The following is a 17,133-nucleotide window of genomic DNA, read 5'->3' on the forward strand; positions in this document are numbered from 1 at the left end:
AAGGTGAGAACCGCAGGAGTGAGAATAGTAGGAACACAAGGTGTTACCATAAGACAAGCAAGAAGTGTCAAGGTAAAACTATTACACGGTATGTTGTGAATCAGAAAACGTCTGTACGTGGCACACTGAGTGTCACGTGGTACACACGCGGAAAGTACCCACGGATTACGTAGGACTAAACATCCCATCCCACCCTACTACCCGATCAAATAATTACAGGTAGCACGTGTACCCTACTACTCGCTGACACCCCTACTTTACTTTTAGAGTCTAGGTTCAAACTCTGAAGAGAACCCAAGCGGCGCATCTCATTACGTTGGCAGCATACCCACTGCAAAATCTAGTAGATCTACAAGTACAAGCGAATGGCATTTTAAAGTTCGAATTATCAGGATTCCACCTCTACAAGCTACATGTAAAACAACAGCAATGACACGTGACGTAGTACAGTACATGTAGGCCAAGTGCGGGAGTGAGGGAGTCTTAGAGCGGGCATACCAGGGAGCCCAAAGGGTAGGTCGACTGTACTGATGTGCTAGGGAGCCCAAAGGGTTGACGAAGTAACCGCAGGTACGCGCAATCCAGATAATTAGGCCCTGGTCACAAAGCCACTTAGTCTTTGGGCTCGTTATCGCTGGCGCTCAGCTGGCTTGTGTGCTCCCTTTCGTAGGGGCACACCAGACATCGAGTGCAAAGCTTGAACGGCTTGTATTTTTGCCCGCTCTCCAAACACACCAACGTTTGCAAGATATCGGAAAGCAGAACAATGGCGATGTACAACTTGTGTTCAGTTTTGATGGAGAAGTAGGGTCCGACGGATTCTTCCGGCGGAAAAATTGGCAGAATTCGGTACTTTTTCTGGTAAGTTTCATGCATGTTTGGTATGTGGATAAAGCAATGGAGCAGAATTCGAGGAATTGCCTGCCATAAGGTTTGCATGGTTCTGCCAATTTCACTGCTCTTCGACCAGAATCTGCCACCTTTTCGAGCATAATCCGCCGGTCCCTATGAAGAAGCAAAAATCAACAACAACAACAACAACAACAACAACAACAACAACAACAACAACAACAACAACAACAACAACAACAACAACAACAACAACAACAACAACAACAACAACAACAACAACAACAACAACAACAATAACAACAACAACAACAACAACAACAACAACAACAACAACAACAACAACAACAACAAGCAAAGGAAACCCGGATCCTGAATTGCAACTTCCTGCTCTTGCTATTTCTTCGGTGTACATGGACGTGATGATTCGGGTGATTGTGTCTCCTGATGTTGAGCTTTCTGCTCCGCCGGTGGCTGTTCTTCAACTCCCTCGCAATCCACTCTCTTCTTCGTACCTTTCTTCATGAATTCAGTCGTGAATTTGGTGCCTTGTCTTGGCGGCGAACCACAGCTCCAACAATCTACGCTCTAGAGGCACCGGCACTCCAGGAATCCATGGTCATCGGAGAAAAATCAAAATCAAACTGAGCTCTACAGACTGTGAAATTTAAATTTTTCACCGGACTTCCCCATTAATTGACATCCCATTGTTGGTGCATTATAACACTGCCGGTGACGTTTTAATCAGGAGTTCGAGACCCGCGCTGGCAGCAGGGAGCGTGAACTGTGCTAACAAATGCGGTGATGCATGCGTGAACCACACGTGGACGAAAGAGAAAAGGAACATTGTCGCAACAATCACTCAGCAGGAACCCAGAAGCAAAGGGGTAAGCGTAAACAATGAGATGACAACTTACTTATTTGCCTCTCAAAGCTCCAAACTGCGAACATGCACGCCTGTCCACGGATGTCATTCGAGTGCAGTGACCAACCTGCGCCCCTCTCTCTCTCCACCACTCCCCCCCCCCCTCCCCCGCCACACACACGCGAAAATCCTGGCACCAATGTTGCATTGTAGGAAGAGTACTTCCTCCGTATACAAAAACTTCGTGACTTTTTTTGAAAGCTGCGCACAGCCCTGGAATTGTTAAGTTTGACTCGGAATAACACTCATGGCATTGTCTAACCTGTTTACAAGCTATATACAAAGAAAAAAGCAACTCAGACGAATGAGATTGAGTTTTTTCAGAGTCTTCGTCGCTCATGTCAATAGTGAGGTTTTGCATTCCGAATTTCGGTTCGGCGTTCTTCGGTCATTTGTCGAACATCAAAATGTCGAATTTTCGCACCAACGTTTGTTTTGCAAGTCGAAAATGATGTGTTTTCATTTCGTGAGCCCCAGCATCAGCAATGTCCTGTCCCGTGCTCCCTTTCTTGCTGATTCCAACGAACTTTGATCGCCCAAAGAGTCGAGGGCCAAACCTGCCTCCTCAGTCGCCTCAGAAGAACCAACTCCATGGCCAAGCCAAGTCAAATTTTATGCGTACCGCCATAGTCTTTTCAGCCACACAGATGACGGTGAGGACACTCCAGGCGTTAGAGAGTAGACAGGCAGTGGAGAGGAGCAATCAGAGGTAGCTGGCGATGCTGATGTCGCCCAAGACGCCTGCGAAGCGATGCCGAGATAAGAAACCTCTTTGAATAAATCAAGCGCTAGCGCTCTTCTACAAGAAAATTCATCCGAAAAATGTTTTCGGCAAAGTGGGCTTTTTCAGAAGAAACATGCCGAATCTTCGTGTGCACTTTCGACCTCGCTCCCGCGTGCCGAATCTTTTTGCCGAATTTCGGAATGCAAAACCTCACTATTGTCACCTGACGACGCTGACTCCGCATCGCCAACAGTCGCTGCTTCTGCTCGCATTTCGTTCAGATTCTTGTCACCTCCAGTGATGATCCGATGCTGGACTTTGGCTACGTCCTCTTCATCACTAGAGCTGTGTACGAATCGGTGTCGACTATAATTATTCAGTTGTTCCAACCCGCGACCTCCATTAGGCATTATGCCGGGAAAAGAGTCGTACAAGCACATCCACACGCTTCGCATTTTCACCAACGCGCTGTGGTGCGCTTTCAACTCCCTCTGCTGCTCAACCGTCTTGCAGAACTCGAGTCGTAATTCGGCATTCGTTGAGGACTGCTAACGTTCACCAACGCGCTGTGGTGCGCTTTCAACTCTCCCTGCTGCTCAACCGTCTTGCAGAACTCGAGTCGTAACTCGGCAGTCGTTGAGGATTGCTAACGTTCACCAACGCGCTGTGGTGCGCTTTCAACTCTCCCTGCTGCTCAACCGTCTTGCAGAACTCGAGTCGTAACTCGGCAGTCGTTGAGGATTGCTAACGTTCGCCATTGCGCTGTGGTGCGCTTTCAACTCTTCCTGCTGCTCAACCGTCTTGCAGAACTCGAGTCGTACCTCGGCAGTCGTTGAGGATTGCCAATGCTAGCGCTATTGCCAACTTCCTGCGCTGGCTTCAAGCTCTCTTCTCCTACATGTACATGACCGTATAATATATATATATATCACTCACTGACTGACGATATACTGTCACATTGTATAGTGCATACTAGTGCGTAAGTACATTTAGAAAAGCGATCCTGTCAGCTTTTCTATTATTGTGTTCACATGGCAAGAAAAACGACACCGCTATGCTACGTAAGTTTCTACGTAAGGTGCTCGGTATTTCACTTAGGCTACGTAAGTCTCTACGTAAGGTGCTCGGTATTAAATCTACCAACGCGTGGTAGTCGTGTGCTGTGCACGTGCACGGCAGACATTGTGTTCAGTGCATGCATGCAGTCCGCGGATCCGTGTTCGGATATGTGCATGCGCGAGGAACTTCCTTCTTTTGAACTGCTCCTTGCATGAGCTGTTTCGGATATTTCGTCTCATGGCCTGGCTTATTTCGTTTCGGCGCTGCTGAGACCTCCTTTCGCGGAATATTACTCAATGACAGGTGAGTTGACCAGTTGCCTTTGATTCATTTGCTTGTGTTGACTCTTTCATTCACGAAAAGTGTGCTGATTTTGGGGCGGAATGCAATAAATAATGGAAAAGTTGACAGGATCTCTTTTCTAAATTTTGCTTTTCTGTTGCCGAGGCCTCCTTTTACGGAATACTCGATGACAGGTGATCTCTGAGTTGACCGGTTTCCTTCGATTCATTTGCTTATGTTCACCCTTTCATTTACGGAAACGTGTGCTGATTTTATTCGGATTTAGATCCATTTTTATCTCTTTGCCCTTGTCTACAGTGTGCGAAGAACGCGAGTTCACCTTCTTGACGGTAAGGTTTATGTTAGATGTGTTGTCGAAATACTCATATTCATTGTACATTGGTACGTTACAAGTAAGGCACTGGTCAGTGGCATACTATCGTTGGCAGTTCCCAATCTGGAGGGAAAGGTTCAAGTACCAATTGACCGAGTTTGCAAAATAAATTCGCATATCAGGGAAAATCTCTATTGTGGAGAGGTGCAGTAACTTATTTGTTTCATACGAAACAATCCAATGGGTGCAGTCTCGTCTCGTGAAAATCTCGTACTTGTATGATTGGATTTGTTTACTCGAGTCTGGGCTGTTTGATTTGTGAGTGACGCCGAGATTGCACTGCCCCAAATAAAGTTTCGTGCCGCCAAAGCAAGAATTACGATCTGCAATCTGTTTGTAGTACCTGTAAGAATGTGGAGTAGATGTATCGTACTTTCTCTGTTGCTGTTTCAGTTGCCGTCATGTTGCTAAAGAAAGGTTCAGTGACTCAATTGTTTCATACGAGACGAGTCAATGAGTCGGTGTGGCTTAGAATCTTTCGCTGTAGAAGAAATCTATTCGTATGTCTATTGGAGAAATAATTGTATTCACTGGTTATAAAATAGGTTAAGACAAACTCACAGAATAAATACCATCGGTCCCTTGGTGTTCGTCCTAAAGAGGTTCGACTGGATATCATTCATACTCACCAAAAGATAACCAACCATAGCCTTGCCCCTTTTATCCTCAGGATCAGTGTAGTTGTTGGAACGAGGTTTTGGACTCAGCAATTTATCTGTTTACATTTTAATACATGTTTATTGTTTCTCCTTTGCTGTGTTGTTTTAGAAAATCGTGGACTAACAGTTTGAAGTCATTAAACTACTTCCAAAAGTTGTATCGGCATCAACAGGATTACCATTGCAGTGCAATATGTTGCAGGATGACCTTATCACGATACCCCATGATTATAAACCATTATAAACAAAGAATCAACAAAAACATCTGCGACACGCACCTGGCTACATTTCTCAAATAAATCTGATCGAGGGTGGGGAAATCTGAAATATCTGAAAGGCAAGACAATTTTTATGACAGGGTCATGAAATTCTGCAACAGCAAGTTGCAACATGCTCAGAATGACCTCCGTATAAAAAAGTACCACCACCAGACCATGACTCGCATGTTTCCCCGCAGAAGAACATGCATTATGCTAGTGCCATTTTCTGCAAGAAGAGGCTTGCACATCATGCGTATAAATACGGTATTGATATGATGTTAAGGCCATCACTATTGATAGCCTAATGATAGGGCATTCCATTGATTGGTGACAGAAAAAACAAAAGAAATTATAGCAATAAAAACTGCTTTATGGCAGTTTTCTAAAAAAGGTTATTGTGTTCTAGTCCATGGACCCCGTCTAAAAAGTAAGAAATTAACGAAATGTGATAGCCGAAAATTCAAATTTCACACAAAACCTCACAATAATCACACACAGAATGAAAAGCTACATGTACCGTAGAAGACCTTTTCTCCTCGTGATCCTCTTTCCTATGCATGCATGTTGCCAATTGTTGGTGCAGTACAAGTTTAGTGTTGAAAGCAGCATTTCAAGTGTTGTGATTATTGTGAGGTTTTGTGTGAAATTTTAATTTTCGGCTATCACATTTCGTTAATTTCTTACTTTTTAGACGGGGTCCATGGACTAGAACACAATAATCTTTTTTAGAAAACTGCCATAAAGCAGTTTTTATTGCTATAATTACGTACAGTGTTGACAACTGAAATCCGACCCCCTTGGCGGGGCGCCGCACCGGCAAGGGGTTCGGATTTCAGTTGTCAACACTGTACATGTAGGAATGTACGTTGCAGAGTCGACCAACAGAGCGCTTACAATGCAAGTCAAATGCATAAATTCGGTTTGAACCTGGCACAATCATCACGGGTTGCCTCTGAGAAGAAAAAGTTCTCTGGGTACTTGATTTTGCACGCTGACAGAAGAAAAATTGTCTCCAAAGACATACTTATGCGAAGTTGACGCGATTAGTGAACGCAAAGCCACATCTGGGGTCTGGAGCGTCACCAATGTACATCATCATCTCTGACCATGTACAGCTTCCCGTACTAGCATAACCTGTAGCGTCATGCGATCAGATTCCCCAAGGACGCTTCCCTATTCCACCTTACACACAGCACCCAAGAAGTACTTGAATGCCATGGAAGGCAAAGACTATGTCCAAGCATGTTAAAGTAGAATGAAGTTGAAGACACCACTGCAGCTGTACTTATGGTTGATAAATATGGTGGTAAAGACACACCTGGCAATATGGGGGTAAGCGAACTGATGGTGGTGGTGGCGAGAAGGAGAGCTCTGTGCCAGAACTTTGCAGCCTAGAGAGCGTGTGTGGGCAGGCGTGTGTTTACCGCCATATTGCCAGGTGTGTCTTTACCACCATATTTATCAACCATGTTAAAGTAGAAAGGAAAAGGACATATGGAAACGAGTTAAGAGTAACTCTCCACCACTGTAACTACTTGGTCCGTTTCATCGCAATTGTCGCTTATCTCCCAAGCACCTTTTGACAGGTAAATCCCAGCCCGATCTCGATATCTAACTCCCATTTGTTTGGGAGGTTGTGAAGGCAAGATCAAAGGAGACCAGAAAGAAAAAACCATCGCGACTAGCGCCAGTGGCATCGCGATTCGTACGATTGTGTTGGGAAAGTGGGGAACTTTTCGCTGCAGTGAATGCACACATTCGCTGCAGCGAAAAGCCAAACGCAGCTCAAAGACCGGAACTGTAGCAGGGGAAATCGACATCCTGACCTTGAGAGCGTGACAGTCACGGCCAGGCCTGCCAGCTCAGTCGCCACGTTTGAACTGCAAGTGCGACGACCTGGCACTCTTTGCAAGCCTGCAAACTGATGGCGAATTGGTGGCAAAGAAGACATTGTCCGACCTGGCAGCTGCAGTACAAGAGTCGTGGTCAGCGTATCCAGCAGAGCGTATGACAGCTGTCTGGTGAGGGATGTGTGCCTGATTCAAAAACATTGTTGAAACACACAGTGGTGACACACGGGTCACGCTGCCCACGTTCCTCCAAGTGCCAGAGTGACAGCCACGATTGTTCCTTTCCCATCGCTGCCATACGCAAAGCGGAGAAAGCAAGATATACTCTACGCCATGGCGCCAGCAGCTATACACACCAGCGAATGTCAGCTCAAGTGACATCAGCTCGAGTGATACAGAGCCAGAGTCGGATAAACTAAAGCGTGAGTGCAAGAACGCGCTCCGTCGCTGTTTTATTTTGTACATTTTTGTAACCTTGCTTCCTTTCTCGACTTGCTTCATCAGATTCCATCGCTGAATAATTTTTATTGTGGCGGACAGGCATCCTGTATCATGCTTCTTCACTATGCGTATTGGAAATTTTACAGAGCGATAAAATAACTCTTGTTCTTAGTTGCGATAGATAAGCGACAATTGCGATGAAACGGACCAAGTAGATACTATATACAGTCAGAAAGTGCAACAACTAGGCACAAAACTGACAGAGTACGTCGGTTAGCGCTACGGAGATGTGTCGAAGCTAGGTGTCAGGACGTCGAATGCCTCAGTACTCTGTCAGTTTTGTGCCTAGTTGTTGCACTTTCTGACAGTATATAGTATCTAGTTACAGTGGTGGAGAGTTACTCTTAACTCGTTTCCATATGTCCTTTTCCTTTCTACTTTTATTATTGGCTCAATACCCAAGTTTCATGTTAAAGTACATAATAATAAAAAAAATAATAATATAAGATGATTTAGAGGAGTCATGAATACTAGTATAGCCTATTTTTGGTATGGTGAAGACATTCTGAACAATCTGTAGGATATTATCACTTGGTAGAAATTTGGAGGAATCTACGCCGCATTGCAGTGAAGTGGATAGGTAATAGTTAGAGACAATTTTTCAAAGTAATGAACTGAATACACGAACTTAGAGCTCGTGGGAACAACCATCTTCAGAACTGAATACAGTACTGGTGAAGAGGTTGTCACGCGGAAAGATTCATGCGCTGTTCTGGCAAACTGAGGGTGCAATATGCGGGATTTGACACGGAATGGCGTAGTTATTAGCATTGAAAGTCGTTGAATATTTCAAATGATCAAATCCAAGTGTGCTCACAAATTTATTGTGGTCCAAAGAAATTGTGAATCTGTCCAGGTAGCCCATACTAGCTACTTTTTATTTTATTTTTTATTTTTTTTTGGGAACACAGCCCTACGAAGAGGCATGTGGACTACTTTCAATTTTACGTCAGATTCGAATGTTGCACCAAACGTTGTCCTGCAGACAGGTGCGATAACCCCATATGTTTCATTTGGGCTACATGGCGAACTCTGTTTATTACTATTAAACCTGGGCGTTAGAAAATTAATATCGATCTCACTGTAAAATTTGAAACAACTCCCTGCTGCGTAATTATCCACACCATGGCCAGGGAATAGTGAAAACTCAAGTTGTTTTCTGAAGGCGGTTACCATCCACCAACACACTTAGAACAATAGTTTTCAACGGAGAATTCATTCAGTTACCTACCCATCATTATTGGCAATGCAATTTGCAATCTTTGCCCAACCTAATTGTTATAGCCAACCACATGCACATGGTGGGTATACTCGAGGAGTCAGACACAGGACTATGATGTGTTCAGTTTTCAGTTATTAAGAGAGGATACCGTCTCTGCTTGGATAACAGCTACACCATAGCTCAGTGGTTAGAGCACCGCTGGCTTCAATTGAAGGTCCCTTTTTCAGTCCTGGTGGTGACAGTAAATGTTTTCTTCAGACTTTTCCTGTTTGCATCTTTCCCCCAAGCCAGTAGGTTATTGAGTTTCACATTTGTATGTTGCAACGGAGTTCTCCGCCATTCTCAATGTTAAATTTGGGAATTGTACATTGCACTGTTGAGGCTATGAAGAAAAAGAAATCCAGCATTAACAGCAAACAACCTCACGTTATCTATCCTCTTTCTTCGCTTTTATCACAACTTTGCGTTATTGTTCGTTTGTTTGCTTGAATTATTTCGAAGTATTTATTCTCACGATTGCACCATCGGCAATAAGAGATTGCAATCAATTCATTGACAGAATATGCCACTGCTGCCAGCACACAATGACACTGTCAATACCAATGAGCATACTTCGAAATACATGTACGAACATCTTGAAAGTGTTCAGCTTGACAAAGTATACTTTCAAGGCTTCTCGTCAGGTGAAATACAGGCAAAGGAAAACTAACAAGAACAGTGGATTAAGTACAGTAGCGACGTGATGAAACAGCGCAAAGAAGAAGATAGCTAAAATCAAGAGTAGATTACGTATCTAATATTGACTGATTACGAAGTCTATATAGGAAATAAAAGCCGAGTAGAAGACCGAGGCGAAGCCGAGGCTTTTTACGAGGCTTTTTATTCCTATACTGACCAAATACGAAGTCAATATTAGATTTATCACGACAAACAGTCGGTATTTCAAATTGCAGAACGATTGCCTCATGAATCCCAGTTTCATGATTGCACAACCGTTGCACCAACACCTACTCATACAGTGACCATGCTGCACTAGGCACTGTTCAACTGCGCAACCCATAAGCAGTCAAATATAAGCAATCAATATAGTGCTAATGGGTGAAATAACTAAATATTGCGACAGAGCTTCTTGCTCCACATATACTGGCACACACAGAGACATAGACAGCAATAGCGACAACACACAAAGTGAATGGTAGTTGGCCTCAGCCAGATGTGAACCAGATAACGAGTGAGGCATGGAAGCAAGGACTGAGAACGCAGTGTCTAAGATAGAATAGGCGTGCCAGTGGATGGCAGAAATAGGCAATAATGCAGAACCACTTGGGACCGTCAGATTAATTTCCCTGGACCGAGCCAGCCGGGAAAAAACCCTCGCGCCGACGGACGCAGTTGTGAGGGAAAAAACCGGGTGTATATCCCCAATGGCGATTAGGCATCCTGTAGGCATGGCAATCACATCACGGCACAAAGTGATAAAAAAGCAATGATATTAAGAATGGCGATAAATAAGATAACTTGTGCATTCATAACAACAGCAAAAATTGAAGAAAGTTAAGTTCCATACCGTTTTCTTGTGACTGTCATCAGTGGAACGCCGTCACATAAAATGTAATAACTAAAACGCACACTTATATACATGTAGCTAATATGGTTTCATGTAAACATACAGCAGCCAGCAAGTACAAAAAGCGAAGTTTGCATCTTTGCAATGTGTGAATATAGTGTGTGTGAGAAAGGTAGTGGCAGATGAATGGATACTGTGTGAATGAATGTAATGGTGCGTGTGTATTACTTGAAGAGTGTGAGTGATACAACGTTTTCTTTCTGTTTACATAGCACAGGGTCCGAGTAAGAATATACACAGCTTCGATTAACACTAAACCTTGAATTGTGAAACACCTTACGACATTCTGGACTGGACACCAAATACTTGTACACTGCAGACTTCCTCTTGTCAACATCAAACACCTCCTCATCACTTATCTCATCCTCCACCTCCACTCCAATGCCGCCGTCCATCCCATCGTCCTCGTATTCGTTATCATCAGTCTCCATCTCCTCGCGACACCGCTTCCCTCTCCTTGATTTGTTCTGTGCCGTGCTTGTGCTTCCTCCTGTCTCTCCTTGCCTCCGAGAGGGGAACTAGATTAGTCTGCTCGTTCTCCATGGAATTAGTACGGCAATATTACGTCGATTGTTGAGATATTAATTATGCACAGAAATGAAGGGTGGGAGGGCAGGGACACAGGTGACACTCAAAACTGACTAAATTGTTGGCATATTGAGTTCAAAATAGTTGAGATTTTGGAAGCAACATTCGTTCGAAAACACAATTTGCAACATTTGGTAGATTTTCGGCGGGTCTCAAAGCAATCCTCTAAAATTAGCGATATAAAGCTTAGCCATTTTTCAATCGGTCTCGTTTTCGGCCGGCTGACTTGGGTAAAGCCTACTAGTAAAAAGGGTCAATGAAATCAAAGCACGCCAAAGATGAAGGAAGGTTAGCAACGCCATGAACGCATTGATTAGTGACTAGCCACTTGAAAATCTCAATAGACGTTCCTTTGCAGCAGCTGATTGCACATAATTATGCCCCTGGACCCAGACCGCCTAGAAAAAATATAGCTCGCACAGGCAGACGCAGTAGCAGGGAGAAAACCAGTTTTTTGTCACCAATGACAAGATGGTATTGTGGAAGCATAAAAATGAACAGCGGAGCTAAGTTGAAAAGCAGGATCACGGTGGCCAAAAATGAAGAGCTGTAGACCAGCGAAAATACTAACCTATACAGTACTAAGAATCAAAGAATGAACGAAAAAGACATGAATCGAAACAATGATAAATGAAAAAAAACAATGCCCAATGCCCAATCTTTGTTACCATAACGGCGACGAAGACAACAACAACAACAACAACAACAACAACAACAACAACAACAATACCAAAAATCCTATTGGCGATGGTGCCATCGTGAGAATTAATACTTCAAAAACGATAAAAACAACAACGACAACAAAACCAACAACAACGACAACAAAACCAACAACAAAACCAACGACGACGACAACGACGACGACGACAACAACAACAACATCAGCAACAGATTAAGAAATGGCCACGCTAAAATGGCAAACTTTCCACCAATCGCACCCTGGAAGCCTGTGGCACACAGCAAATATTTCTCAGTCAATGAATATAGCAAACACATGCAGCGGAGATTTTCCTAGGTAAGGCGGTAAAGAGCACAGTTTGAATAACAACTGGAGCTGTTAAGTAACGAAACCGTGTGTCGGCTAACCTAATTTGGCTCCACGGAATGCAATGCTAATCTCTTAAGTCAAAGTCTCTGAATTTAGACTGGTCGATCCGGGCCACAATCCATTCGTCAATGGGCTCGAGAACGGCGACCTCGTCCGTAAATTCCGTGTCAAAGTTTGATGTGTCCGTCTTCGAGTCAAACGGTGGGATAAAGGGCGGATTGATGTCGCCCCTTTCTAGCGCCTCCCACCGTATTGACTCGAAAAACGGATGCGTTTGTACCTGCGACCCAGCCGTGCATCCCAGACGCTGCTTAACAGTTTTGTGCATCAAACTCAGCAACACGCTTTCGCAATGTTTACTGCAGTTGGTGTCTGGGAATATCACCGGCTGGGCTTCAATGTTTCGGAATATCACCTCTGTTGTTGCGCCTCTAAAGGGCACACAGCCAAACATCATCTCAAACATCAGAACGCCAAGAGCCCACCAGTCAACAGACGCGTTGTAAGCTGTCCTTCTGACCATTTCCGGGGCCATATATTCAGTCGTGCCGACGAATGTTGATGTTGTGGCTCCCAGGGTTACTTTGCTCCCACCGAAGTCTGTTATTTTGATATGTCCATCACTGCTCAGCATGACGTTTTCAAGTTTCAGATCACGGTAAATGATTCCTGAACGGTGCAGATGAAGTAGGGCGCACGCTATCTGAGCGGAGTAGAAGCGAGTTGTGGACTCACCAAAACGGCGACTTCTTTCTTTTTCCAAGTGAAACCATAGATCTCCGCCGCCGATATACTCCATAACGAAGAAAAGCCTGCTGGCAGTTTGAAAACACTCAAACATTTTCGCACAAAACATATGGCGACCCGCAATAGCCAGAACTTTCTTCTCACTGATGGTTCTCCTTACAATATTCTTCTCGATAGCCGTATGCTTCTGTAGCACCTTGATAGCGTACACTTGGTCCTTGTTCTTCTTCTTCTCAGCGAGATATACAGTGCCGTAACTGCCCTTACCGAGAGTCTTCAGCAGATTGAATGCTTCGATGCCGTTCCCGTGTGATTCGTCGCCATCACTTGCCTTTTGTGTATCTCGCTCCATCGGAGACCGGACCGCTGCATCTGTGACTTCACTTAGCGCTGGGAACGTAACAAGATTTTTTACTGAACTCATTGCGCCTTTTGATACTACTGCAGGAGTGGCAGACGGCGTTTCTCTTGCAGGGTAAACAATCTTCTGGGAAGCTGTGCCTCTCCTCTGATACTGTTCACTATATCAATACTGACAAAACGGTATAACAATCAGTACGAAATTTATCCTAAGGCTAGCGTCCAGCGACACTCACTGGTAAACAACGGTGAATCTTGTCTCAGGCATTAGTTGAAACTGGTCTCAAATCTATGTCGCAGGCTTTTATAAACCCTACAGTACACGTACTAGCCTAGCCGAGGGGTTATAAGCTTGCCTGCGAATCACAAGGTCGCGAGTTCGAGACCCGCGCTCGCAGCAGGGAGCGTGAACTGTGCTAACACATGCGGTGATGCATGCGTGAACCAGATACAAGGAACTGCGCGGACAATCACGTCAGAGTCAGCTGGGTACTCACCACTACATATAGTACAATTGTCATGTACTCGGAGTGAGGCTTACTCGGATCGGAGTGAGGGTCACGTGAGTGAGGCTTACTCGGAGTGAGGGTAACTCGGAGTGAGGGTTACGTGAGTGAGTGTTTCGCTGGCGCTCAGCAGGCTTTTGTGCTCCCTGTCGAGCGGTCACACCAGACATCGAGTGCAAAGCCTGAACGGCTTGTTTTTTGCCCGCCAAATTTTGAATATCTCCAAACACACCGTTTGCAAGATATCGGAAAGCAGAACAATGGCGATCTACAACTTGTGTTCAGTTTTGATGAAGAAGTAAAAATCAACAACAACACCAACAACAACAACAACAACAACAACAACAACAACAACAACAACAACAACAACAACAACAACAACAACAACAATAAGCAAAGGAAGCCCGGGTCCTGAATTGCGACTTCGTGCTCTTTTTATTTCTTCTGTGTGCATGGACGCGATGATTCGGGTGATGGTGTCTCCTGATGTTGAGCTTTCTGTTCCGCCGGTTGCTGTTCTTCAACTCTCTCGCAATCCACTCTCTTCTTCGTACCTTTCTTAATGAATTGAGTCGTGAGTTTGGTGCCTTGTCTTGGCCTCGAACCACAGCTCCAACAATCTACGCTCTAGAGGCACCTCCGCTCCAGGAATCCATGGTTATCGGAGAAAATCAAAATCAAACTGAGCTCTACAGGCTGTGAAATTTAAATTTTTCACCGCACTTCCCCTTTAAGTGACATCCCATTGTTGGTGCTTTTTAACCCTGCCGGTTACGTGATAATCAGGAGTTCGAGACCCGCACTGGCAGCAAGGAGCGTGAACTGTACTAACAAATGCGGTGATGCATGCGTGAACCACACGTGGACGAAAGAGAAAAGGAACATTGTCGTAACAATCACTTAGCATGCACCCAGAGGCAAAGGGACAAAAGTAAACAATGGGATGACGACTTACTTATTTGCTTCTCAAAGCTCCAAACTGCGAACGTGCACGCCTGTCCACGGATGTCATTCGAGTGCAGTGACCAACCTGCGCCCCTCTCTCGATATAATTGTTTCAGCACTAATTTTAACACTCCCTGCTACTACCCACTAGTATTCATTTTTGATTTCCTCGAAACATGCGCTCTCACCGCTTTAGCCTTATTACTCTTCTTAGATTTTTGGTTGGAGGAAAGCAAATCAGCACACGAAGCACAGAAGCCATATTAAATTATAATTTTTTCGACTAGGCCTTTCATTCCATTACTCTTCAGGTCGAATACACTAGCGTTATTTTTCAAGTGCTATTTTTGTCAATAAACCCTATAAACCCTAGCGGCAGATGCAGCGCCTAACGGTGGGGGTGAGTGGATAAGTCTCACAACCACTGGCACAAGTGCCGAAAACGACCCCATTAGCTGCATCCATGTACCCCTTGTGCCTGGCCACATGTTCCCAGTTGACTGTGGGTAGCAGCACGGCTGGAAAAACCGCTCCCAGGCAGGACTTGAACCAGGTACCTCTCGTATCTCAACCATGGTCTTTGACCAACCCACTGTGCCTGCCTGGGTAGGGTTTATCGGGTGTTAGCGGCCGTCGTGAGTTCCCTTTGGGAACGGACACGATAATTTCCTTTTTTTTTTTTTAGTGCAATTAGGAGTATAATCGATGCAGACATGGCCAGACAACAACGAGTTCATGGAATTTTTAAGGATTTTTATGTTATTCAAAATCGATTTTCGTGTTCCGCTCATCAGTGAATAGTATCGGAACTGAGGGTACTGTGTACAACAATAGAACATTTTATAACAGCAAAATTAATTAAAAGTGTGAACAACAAAGGAAGTGCTACAGCATTACATAATAGGTGTCAAACATAGTGCTAACGTATATAACTGAGTGCAGCCACAAAGCAAGAGGTGATACAGTGCAACATGACACAACATTTACATCTGATAACCAGCTACGAGAACAACTTTAGCGCGACTACATGCTTCTTTTGTTTACAAAGAACAGGATTATGCACACGAATACATACAGCTTCCAGAACCTTCAACTGCTTAACATAACTTGCACGGCACAAAACAGAAAAGTGAGAATCATCGTACACACCAAGACAATCTGGACGTGATAACAAGTGACAAAATACAGCTGACTTTTTGCTCACGTCGCTCTCTTCCGTCTCATCCCGCTCCTTTCCTTCGACCTCCTCCGCCTTATCCTCGTCCTCCGTCTCATCTTCATCATCATCGTCCTCATCACCACCATCATCATCATCAGTCACTTCCTCATCATCCGTTTGATGCTCAGTCTCACTGCACTCCTTATCTGCCTCCAACATGGCTCCATCATCTCCACCAGCATCACAAGTCGTTTGACCGCTGCTCCGCGTCACCGTTGCTGGGTTCTCTGCTACTGCACACCCATTTCCACTGTCCATTTTGCGTGGGCCAAGTCCATTCCGTGCATAAATTTCAAGTGAATAGTTTGCTGTGCTTCTTCTGGGTCTATGGGTGAGGATATTGGTTTCATTTTGGTTTGTCGATGATCTCCCTCTCTGTCCAGACACAGTCGGCACCGTGGATCCCAGCACCGGGGGACCACCGTCTCGGTAGTCACCAAAGGTAAAGGGGGTGGCTCAGGCGGAGGCAAGGGCAACTGCCGAGGTGAAGGTTCAGTGTGTCTCGGTGGCTCCTCCTCCATTCCAGGACGATGATGTTGTGCTAGAGTAGGCTCCGCTGCCGTTTGCAGTGGGTCGAGAAGTGGTGGCCAGGTCAATGATGGCAAACCCACCCCAGCCCCAGCCACCCACGGCACCCCAGGTGGTGGGGCCGGTGGTGACACGGGAACAGGCGGCGCTGTCGGCGCAGCGTGTTTGTCTACTGAGCTAACTGGGTTCTTACACGGTCTACCACGCTTTGGCCTCTTTGCTCTGGCTGCTGGTGGTAATAAGTGCAACGGCACATGTTGTCTGATACGTGATTTCAGGTGTTGAAGAGTCCTACCAACGTACCGGGCAGCACAATTCCGGCACTCAAAGAGACAAACCAAATGGCTTGAAAGTTGACCAGTTTCCTTCGATTCATTTGCTTATGCTCACCCTTTCATTTACGGAAACGTGTGCTGATTTTATTCGGATTTAGATCGATTTTTATCTCTTTGCCCTTGCCTACAGTGTGCGAAGAACGCGAGTTCACCTTCTTGACGGTAAGGCTTATGTTAGACTAGCAGCACCCCCGGCCAGCGTTGCCTGGCCGAACGTGGCATGCCGGTGAAGCAAGTACATGAACAGCACACGTGCTCAGCACGTGGTGGTGGCCAGACCGCTGAAGTCCTGGTGAGGGAGGTTCTTCATCGTTGGAAGGAGAAGGAGGGACGTCTGTTACGCCTTCGGGAGGCTGGTCAGGGTTGTCCATCACCTGGTGGCGGATGAAGCGGCTCAAAAAATTCATAAAATTACGAACAAAAGTGCGATGCGCTCTTCACTGCAGATCAGATGCAGAGTGCAGTCAGTGCAGATCTTTCGTATCCTTTTGTTGCAGATGTTTCT

At 45.1% G+C, this 17,133-nt stretch overlaps 1 protein-coding gene across 1 annotated transcript; it reads right to left on the reverse strand.

Annotated features, from left to right (window-relative positions):
- Positions 1-9,969: 9,969 nt before the first annotated feature.
- On the reverse strand, positions 9,970-13,299 carry LOC135829795 (protein kinase C epsilon type-like). Its single transcript, XM_065342180.1, has one exon. The coding sequence runs from the start codon at positions 13,157-13,159 to the stop codon at positions 12,053-12,055; it is 1,107 nt and encodes a 368-aa protein (XP_065198252.1). The 5' UTR covers positions 13,160-13,299; the 3' UTR covers positions 9,970-12,052.
- Between the last annotated feature and the right edge of the window lie 3,834 nt (positions 13,300-17,133).

Source organism: Sycon ciliatum, chromosome 13 (assembly GCF_964019385.1).
Source record: "Sycon ciliatum chromosome 13, ocSycCili1.1, whole genome shotgun sequence".
In the NCBI taxonomy this organism is placed as follows: domain Eukaryota; kingdom Metazoa; phylum Porifera; class Calcarea; order Leucosolenida; family Sycettidae; genus Sycon; species Sycon ciliatum.